The sequence below is a fragment of the Balaenoptera physalus genome, assembly GCF_965194825.1.
Source record: "Balaenoptera physalus genome assembly, chromosome: 10".
NCBI classification, from domain to species: Eukaryota; Metazoa; Chordata; class Mammalia; order Artiodactyla; family Balaenopteridae; genus Balaenoptera; species Balaenoptera physalus.
The window spans coordinates 99043283-99052968 of NC_138889.1; the positions used below are offsets into that span (position 1 = coordinate 99043283).

At 55.0% G+C, this 9686-nt stretch overlaps 1 protein-coding gene across 5 annotated transcripts; it reads left to right on the forward strand.

Moving 5' to 3' along the window:
- Window positions 1-523: 523 nt before the first annotated feature.
- Window positions 524-9310, forward strand: SLC35C1 (solute carrier family 35 member C1). 5 transcript variants are annotated; one of them, XM_082478173.1, is made up of 3 exons: window positions 524-657; window positions 2292-2818; window positions 6037-9310. In XM_082478173.1, the coding sequence occupies exons 1-3, from the start codon at window positions 626-628 to the stop codon at window positions 6594-6596; spliced, it is 1119 nt and encodes a 372-aa protein (XP_082334299.1). In that variant the 5' UTR covers window positions 524-625; the 3' UTR covers window positions 6597-9310. The 5 variants fall into 5 exon arrangements, with proteins under 5 accessions (XP_082334299.1, XP_082334301.1, XP_082334302.1 ...); XM_082478175.1 differs by having other exon boundaries at window positions 580-657; window positions 2097-2818; XM_082478176.1 differs by lacking the exon at window positions 524-657 and adding an exon at window positions 875-950.
- Window positions 9311-9686: the final 376 nt, after the last annotated feature.

Sequence of the window (9686 nt, forward strand, 5' to 3'; positions counted from 1 at the left end):
AAGGGCTGTGTTAAACTGGGGCGAGGGTTTATGCAGTTAGCAAGTGAGACTTTAAATGTACTCCATAAATTTTACCTTCTTATTATGGAAATTTTCAAATGTACACAGAAGTAAAGAGGCTCCTATACCCTCCATGTTCCCATGCCTAACTTTAACAATTGCCTATCTTGTTTTATCTATCAACCGTTGGGGATATTTGGGGGGGTGGGGTGAGTATTCTGAGTATTTCGAAGCAAATCTCAGACATCTCACCCATAAATCAAATGGTACTAATTAAATGGTATTTGACATCCTACAAACAAATAGTAGTCTCTACTTTCAACCATATCAGCTAGGGTTTTGAGCAAGGAGGTTGAGACCCACTGGTATAGTCCAGACCCCTAGTTTTAATGACGATAACTCCGGAGAAGTGAGCTACCCAACGTTGGTGCTAGAGCGGGTACCAGGAAGAAGTCGGTCCTCCCGGCTGTCTGGTGAGTGACGGCCCAGGCTGGTGACCATTTCCCAGGGCCCGTCCCTGGGAGGGGGAGGGGGACCCTCCACTAACTGCTGGCAGGAAGAATCCCGGCTGTTCCCCGAACACACTTCTGGAAGCACAGACCGGGTGCGCGGCAGCGGACCACGAATGCAGCCGGGTACTGGGACGTGCAAGCCGCGGTAACTGGAGCGGGGGATCTGGGCGGTATACCCGGGTCTGGGGTGGCCTTGGAAAGAGAAGGGGGCCTGCTCCCACGATCGGTGGGATAACCCGGGGCCAAGGTCAGGCTACGGCCCGGGTCGCCCCGCCGCCACCCCGGGTCCACGTGGGGAGCAGGCCGGCGAGGCTGGCGCGGCGCCCACGCCCGTAGCTGGGAGAGCAGGAAGTAATCTCCCGCGGGCGCGGCCCTGGGCGCGGCGCTGCAGGTGCGACTCAATGTGGCGCGGGCCGGCGGCAGGTGCAGAGGACGGGGGTGAGCGCGGGGTCGCCTTCGCGGCCAGGGAACGCCAGCCCCGGGGTCGGAGCTTGCGGCTGAGTCCGGCCTGGAGAGGGTGTTTGGGGAGGGGGTGCTGACTTGAGGCTCGGATCCGGCCGCCGGGAGGGTCTCGAATCGGGGGTGGGGTGGGGGGCGCTGCTGGGGGTCTCCGGCTCGGGAGAGGGATGGGGGCGGTGAAAGTAGAGGGAAGGAGGAGACTGCAACAAGGTTTTGGAAGTGTGAGCGGGACTAGGTAGAGGGACGCGGGGCAGGTTACGGGGCGGGGGTTCTCTAGACGCCGGGGAACGCGGGGTGGTCCCAAGGCTCTGGGGACGCAGTCCTGCCCGGGGATGAGGGGAAACGTGGACCTGCAGATGAGCCGAGTCGAGAGGCGTTAAGCCTCTAGAGGATATGGAGCAGGGGCGGAGGAGGGGGGACTGGGGGGAGGAAGGGGGCCGAGGCTCTAGCACCCACAGGCACCTCCCGCGGCTACCGAGATCTAACACCAGCACCACCATCTGCGGGCAGGGAGCGCACAAGGGCTGCCAGGGACCCGACGCGAGCCTGACTCCAAAGGCCATTTCTCTGAGGCTGTGGCTTTAAGGGAGACGCTAGGCTTGCGGGCTCTTTAAGGAGGCGGTTGGGGGCGTGTCAGGAAATGAGTCCTGGGCCCGCCTCGCCGGCGGGAGCGGCCTCGGAAGTCCGGAGGCTGCGGGGCGGAGGTAGGGCCGGCACCTGGGAAGACCGCCCGCCTGGAGCTTGTACTGGCCCAGCTTCCTTCCGGTCCAAAGCTCCTGGGCCCTGAGTGCCTCTGACCTCGCCTGCACCCTCTTTCCAAACCCCCCGCACGCTCTCCTTTCAGCTCCTTGCATGCCTCCCCCTCTCACCCTGCAAACCTTTCTCTCCCGTAGCAACCCATGCCTGTCTCTCTCTGCATCTCTTCCCCACGCTGTCCCCCGCCCTTTTCTAGCACCTCCGCCCTGCATTTCTCCCCCTTTTCCTTCCATATCTTTCCCCCGCCACCCCCCGTCCTGCGAATCCTCCTTGCTAGGTCCCAGCCCCTTCTCCCCTGACCTGTCATCTCTGTCCAACCTTAGCCCGTCCCTCACCTCTTCCTTGTGTCTGTCTCATGAACCCCCTCAGGGTGGCAGCAGGTTGTGGGACTCACCCCAGAGCAGAACCTCTCCATCCAGGAGAAGGGTGGGAGGCCTCCAGGCCACCTGCCATGTGACAGTTGAGGACTTAAGCTTGCAGAAAGCAGAAGTGAGCCCACAGCTCCGTACTCCAGGAAATCAGTCTGGCTGTTGGGTGACCCAGCTCCTCTGCTACCATGAACAGGGCCTCTCTGAAGCGGTCAAAGATCCTGCACATGGCACTGATGGGGACTTCCGACCCCTCCGGAGAGGCAGAGGCCAGCCACGAGAAGCCCTTTGTGCTGCGGGCACTGCAGATCGCTCTGGTAGTCTCTCTCTACTGGGTCACGTCCATCTCCATGGTGTTCCTTAACAAGTACCTGCTGGATAGCCCCTCCCTACGGCTGGACACCCCCATCTTCGTCACCTTCTACCAGTGCCTGGTGACCGCGCTGCTGTGCAAGGGCCTCAGCTCACTGGCCACCTGCTGCCCTGGTACCATGGACTTCCCTACCCTGCGCCTGGACCTCAGGGTGGCCCGAAGCATCCTGCCCCTGTCGGTGGTCTTCATTGGCATGATCACCTTCAATAACCTCTGCCTCAAGTATGTGGGTGTGGCCTTCTACAACGTGGGCCGCTCACTCACCACCGTCTTCAATGTGCTACTCTCCTACCTGCTGCTCAAGCAAACCACCTCCTTCTATGCCCTGCTCGCCTGCAGCATCATCATTGGTGAGTGGCCAGCCAGGGCCACGGGGAATGGCTGTGGGGGGTGGGGGAAGATGGGGGCCAAAACCCTAAAGAACAACCCTGTCAAACACCTTTGACTTTATCTGTCCCAGCTCCCTTGTCATGACAGTCATATGAGGAAGAGCCTGGGGTCCAGAGAAAGCAAGTAACTTTCTGGAGGTCACCTAGCAAGTTAGGGGCCCAATTAGGGCCCTTCAAACAAGATGGGATTCTAATCTACATTTCACAGAGGGAAAACCAAGGCACAGAGAAGTTAAGCAATTTGTCAAAGATCACTCAGCTAAGTGGCAGAGGTGGGATCTGATCTCAAGTAATCTGGCTCCTTACACTTGACCACTATACTCTCTTGCTTCTCAAGACTTCAAGTGACCTGACTCCCCATCCAGTGCTCTTTCTAGAGGACATGGCATCTTGTAATAAATATACCATCACCGTCTGACCTTGCAGGCTTACAATAATGCCTGAGTCAGTGTCAAGAGATATGCTTTGAGATAACTTAGCCGTCTTCCCAGACTTGACCCTCAGAAAATAAAAATGATCGATGGGGACATTGTGCTAATCATTCGCATACAGCATCTCCTGTGTTCCCCAGAGATCGCCTGGGTGGTGGCATCACCGTGATCAACTCTACACAAACAAGGAAACTGACAGAGAGGTTAAGTCACTTACCCAGGGCCCCACAGCTAGGAAGTAGCCATGCTGGGATGCAAACTCAGATTGGCCGGACCCCCAGGCCTGTGTTTCTAACCACTCTGCTCTGTTCTTGTCCCCTAGAGGTTAGAACTGCACTATCCGGTTCAGCAGCCACTGACCACATGTGTCTATTCCAATTCAAATTCAGTGAAATTTTTAAAATTCGGTTATTCAGTTGCAGGTGTTGTTACCTGATTCTGTAGCCACATTTCAAGTGCTTAGTCGCCACGTGTAGCCAGTGGCTACTGTATTGGACAGCACAGATGACAGAGCATTTCCATCATCACAAAATGTTTTATTGCAGCCCATTAGGTAAGAGCACCCCCAGCTTCCCACCCCCTCAGAGCCCTCCTGGGGCTCAGTCATCCAGGAATGGGATCTTTCTTTGAACCTGTTCAGGTTCCTCCTGGTGCTGCAAATTCCATCTTGGTTGACCTACATATTCTCAGTTGGTGTCTCAGAGTCTCAGGCTGAGATGCACTGGCTGCCGGGGAGAGGCCCATCGCAGGCCACCTGTCCTAGAAAATGTTCCCCTCACTGAGCCACTTCGGGACCTAGGGCTGCCCAGTCTAGGTCCAAGGTGGGAGAGGGAGCAGGGCAGAGGTTGGAGTGCGGGGGAGCTGCTAAGACCCCTGGCAGATCGGGCTCGCTGCTCCCACTTCCTCCCCAAGGGAGCTGGTATGGGTTCCCAGGCCTCACTTAGCCAAATGCCCCAGGGATCTCCACTTCAGCCCTGCTGACCCTATAAGGGGTGGAGTGGGAGGGACCTCCTGGTTGGCAAATTTGCATGCCGACCAGTGAAGTCATTAGGGAAACTAGGCCCAAGTCCCGAAAAGTAATCAAAGTAGCAGATGGTGAGATAGCTTCTGGGAAAGTGCATTCGCTGGCCAGCCTGATGGGGCAGGCGCCCTGGAGGCTGGTGCTCTCTGCTGGCCCAGCACCTGGCTTCCTCTCCACAGTGTTTCCCCTTCCTTCCTCCTCGTGGGGGAAGTGGGGGAAGACGGGTCTCAGGTGACTCTCTAGGCCTCCTGGGATTGGGACACAAAAGGTGCTGTGGAAACCCTGGTGGGGAGTGGGGAGGGAGGAATCTAAGCAGGCATTCCGGAGAAAGTACTAGATGGGTATAAGGAAGGAGTGAGGAGAGAATGTTCTAGTCAGTAGAAAACACGTGCGCATTTCTGCATGGCTGGGCCAGAGCAAGATGCACCCCTGAGGCTGCCCAAGTTAAGTGAGTCTGGACTATTTCCTGAGGGCAGTGGGGAGGCACAGAGGGGCCTTAAGGCAGGACAGGACCTGAGCAGATCTGTACTGTAGGAAGATCATTCTGTTTGCAAGGCGGAGAGTAGATTGATTGGAGTGGGAGGGTCAAGAATGTGACCCAGCTCTCTATAGCTGAAGGAAATGGGAGCTCAGAGAAGTTAAGTAAACTGTCCCCAGGCCACCTAGCCTCTAAATAGCAGAGCCTGATCAGAGCCCAAATCTCTCTGACACCAAAACCACGTCACGGGAGATACAACATGTGTAAGATTCAGCCCCTGCCTTCTGGGAAGGTGGGGTCTAGCTAAAGAGACTGTACTGTCCCCATGGGCAGGTGCCTAGCAGCCCAGGGCAGGCAAGGGTCTTGAAGGAAAGCACAGCAGGAGGAGGCCAGGAAGAGGTCGGGTGCTGGGGGTATCAGGAAAGACTTCACCCCTGGAGAGACTGGCTTTGACCCTGAAGAATGAGTGCAATCTCCCAGGAAGGAGGAGGGTGCTTCTGGTGCAGTAAATGGTCAAGGACACTGAGCTCTGGTGTGAGAAGCAGGGAGATGAGAGAGGACTCGGGGTGATCGTGACACAGAGACACAGGTCGTGGCAAGGGCATGGGAAGCCCAGCGTGCCAGGCTGAGACTCCTTGCAGACTTGGGGGGCAGTGGGGTGCCATGGAGGCTCTGTGAGCAGGAGATGTCACAACGTGAGAGTCTCAGAAAGAGTGACTATCCCCAAAGACCTCAGGCCACAAGTGCTTCTAACCATTGTAGGCTCCCATTTTACAGACCGGGAAGCCGTGGCTCCGAGACCTTAAGTCGCTTTCCCAAGGTCATCTTAACCACTAAGTGCTGTATCTGTGCTCATCCTTCAGAGCTCATTTCAAATGTTGCTTTCCAGGTGCCCCAGGCCAGCACAGTCACCCGGTTATGGGTTCTCACAGCACCCTGTACTGTTTTATGGGCCTCATTACAATTGTAATTAAAGAAGTCATTGGGAAATGAATCGTTTTAATGTCTCTCTCCTCTGCCAGAATATGAGCTCCGTAAGGAAGGGTTCATGTCCTGGGCTACTTCCCCAGCCCTGCGTTGTGCTTAGCATGTAGGGGAGACTTTGCACACGTTTCTTGCAGGAAGAGCAGGGAGGATGGGATGATGAGGACAGCGTTACACAGTCTGTGAACTTTGGTGGCAAAATTCTCTGTCCTTCCTCCTGCCCATCCTCATCCCCCTCGCCCTTCTCCTCCTCTCCCTACTATAGGTGGCTTCTGGCTTGGTGTGGACCAGGAGGGCGCAGAGGGTACCCTGTCTTGGACGGGCACCCTTTTTGGCGTGCTCGCCAGCCTCTGCGTCTCACTCAACGCCATCTACACGAAGAAGGTGCTCCCGGCGGTGGACGGCAGCATCTGGCGTCTGACCTTCTACAACAACGTCAATGCCTGCGTCCTCTTTCTGCCCCTGCTCCTGCTGCTGGGGGAGCTCCCGGCCCTCTACAACTTCCCCCAGCTGGGCAGCGCCCACTTCTGGGGCATGATGACGCTGGGCGGCCTGTTTGGCTTCGCCATCGGCTATGTAACAGGACTGCAGATCAAGTTCACCAGTCCCCTGACCCACAACGTGTCCGGCACAGCCAAAGCCTGCGCCCAGACGGTGCTGGCCGTCCTCTACTACGAGGAGACGAAGAGCTTCCTCTGGTGGATGAGCAACATGATGGTGCTGGGAGGCTCCTCCGCCTATACCTGGGTCAGGGGCTGGGAGATGAAAAAGATTCAGGAGGAGCCCCGCCCCAAGGAGGAGGAGAAGAGTAACGTGGAGGTGTGAGCTTCTCCGGAGACCCTGTGATGGCCCCGCCCAGCCCAGGGAGAACGCCCATGAATGCAGTGAAGGTGTCTCTCTGGACCCAGAGACAGTGGCCTTACAGACCTGATGGGAACCTGGTGGTTGAAATGGAACCAGTGTTTCCAAGTGATGTCAGAAAGTTGCCAAACCTGTCTCGACCCTCTTTCCTATTTCTGGGTTTTTGTCCTTCCCTAGGGAGGAGGGTCCCCCATGGGAAGAGGCAGTTAGGTTCTCTGGAAGAGCACCAGCTCTCTGGGAGTAGGAGAGGGACAGCACCCCTTCCTGTCCCCCTGCCAGGGCCTCCTACCTCCACATGACCTTTGGGGTTGGGGACAGGCCACAACCTTTAAGGGACAGTATTGGCAAAGCCATTACGTCTTCACTTGGACTCAGGGGAGATGGGGGTGTGACCCCACCACAGGCTTAGGATTTGGGAAACCTCACACCTCTGTGCCCTGGGGCAGGCAGCATAGCTTTGGCCCACCCCAAACCAGCCTTCTTTTGGAGGAGAGTGTAGGCTGGGCCGAGGGAGAAAATGAACAAACATTCTCTCTTCTCTGCATTGAGACCAGCAGCCCCCGTGCAAGGGGGTGAAGGATCAGCGGTACCCGAGCCTGGCCCAGGCACCTGCAGGGGCTGCTGGGAAGTGGCCTGGGAGTGGGCTGCATCACGGGAGAGCACCTTTTCCCTGCGCCCTTTCCCCCCCGCTGTCTGCACCCCACGTTTCCACTGTTTGAATGTGGCAGTCATTAACACCCTCCCGCAGTCGCTAACACCAGTTTTGCCCACCTCACTCCCCTGCCCCTGAGGGGCAGCTGCCACCTGGCACAAACAACTACCTGGCTCAGGTAACAGCCCCCCAGAAGTGGAGGCAGGGAGCCGCTTTGGCTTCTCCCATCTCTGCCTCTCCAGGGCATGCTGATGGAGCCAGGGTCAGCTCCAGGGTCAGAGCCTTCCACCTAAGCTGTGCTGGGCCCTCCAAGATCCAGGTCCCTGCAGGGCAGGTGTTGTAACCTGCTCTTGATGAAGGTGTTAAGCTAACAATTACAAACTTCCCCGAGTTTGGGGCCGAAAGAATCTTCCCTTCCCCTCGCCACACCCTCCGGGCCTGAGGGTGGCTTTCACAACTCCTGTCCCTTCTGTTGGGTGTTTTGTTCCACCAAGTGGAACAAAACTCCTTGGGGTAACTCCTGATGTTTTCAGCCCCTGTAACGAAAGGCTGGGGAGAGTGGGTCTTCTCACGACTACTCTCTTCCAGTCCCCACACAATCCCAGGTGGTTTCTAATGAAGTTGGTGGGGCCTGATGCCCTGAATTGTGTGTGATTTACTTAAAAATCAGTAAGACATCCTGTGTGTGTGCAGCGAGAAGGGACAGGCAGGGTCTGGCTGGGATTTATGAAAGAAGGCTCATCCCTGCCATCACCAAGCCTGGGTTCTAGCAGGACAGCCCTTCTAAGAATCTGTTCTCCCTCCAGGCAAGCGGTTGATCCAAATACCAAGACTCCTTCCGGACCTCAGGTTTCGTATTTGTGCTTGTTGCCATTTACTGGGCACTTGCTGGAGGCAAGACACTGCTGAGTCCTCTATTCCATCATTCATATCCACAACCCTCCCACGCGCCTTGAGGTGGGCACCATCGCTGATCCCCCATTTTACAGATGAGGACACTGAGGCTCAAGGAGGAGCACAGGAAGGAAGGGGCAGCAGTAGGATTCAGACGGAGGTCTCTGCCTTCAGAGCACAGGTACTTAACCACAATGCCCTTAACTGTACCCAGCATTTTTTGAGCATCTACTACGTGCCAGGCACTGTGGTAGAACATACTGGTATGAAGACCCAAATCTGCTTTAAGGGTCTCAAATATAAACACACATCAAGGTCCCCATAACAGATGCCGTATTGCCCTGAGGTCTCAGAAGATGGAGAGACCAAGTCTTCACAAGGGCCAAGATGTTTGAACTGAATATTACTGGGCAAGTAGGGGGCTCCAGGAGCAAGGGTAGACTGGCCCAGGAAACAAGGTTAAGCGGAGGAAAGAGCACATGGGGAGTGGTGAGAGGTTTTTTTGGGGGGGAGGAGGGTGGATAGGAAAGGAGGGTGGGCCATGGCATGAACAGCCTTGAATGCAGTGGTCAATCTGGACTTGATTCTAAACGATTTTAAAACCGTCACCAGGTCCCTTAAACAGAGAAGGGACATAATCGTTCCTGCACCCCTTGTATGATCAGAAAATTGAGATAACCTTCTTAATGTTAGTTGCACTTTCTTGAACAAGATTCAAGAAAAACCTAAATAGTTTGAAAAAAATTCAGGCAGCCTTAACTCTCACGACACAACTGAACAGCCTACTGTGCAAGACCCACACACAGAAAAGCACAAAGATGTGCAGTGTATGTGGATGGGTTTGAATCCACACGCGGCAGAAGACCCCAGTTCTGATGCAGATGAAGCCCAGGGAACAGCCAGAGCCAGCCTTCCAGCATCCCAGCCTCTCCCACAGTCAGCACCGCCGCCCCCAGCTCATCTCTATGGTATTTAAAGGAGCCAAGACCGCCCCCAGTAATGTTTCCTCTGCAAGCAGCAGAAGAGGTGCTCCTTCCCCTGCAAACCCACTGTTCCCCTTCTCTCTTGTCCCTTTTATTTTGAACAAATTGTCTTTTGTTTGTGACATACAAATACAACCAATGGAAAAAGAGATCACTTTCTCCCTTTGATTCCAGTGATAACATGTTGCTAAAGAAAAAATGTACCTATCAAGAAGGAGTTTCTCTTGAAAGTTTCCTCTAAAAAAAAAAAGCCAGGAAGGGTTAAAAAAAACATATAAATGTCATACACGTCAACAAAGATAACCTGAAATAGGGTGGATACAACTAAAAAAAAAAAAAAAAAAAAAACTCAGAAAATATATTTTAACTTGCCTCAAACAACAAACAAAAAAAATGCCTGGTACAAAAGGCAGGGATATGGAAGTCAGCCTGCCCAGCAAAAAAAATTGGTGGGTGAAGATGGAGAATTTAGGAACAGTGAGCTGGGCCAACACTGCAGCACACCTCTGCTTCAGAATGCATTGC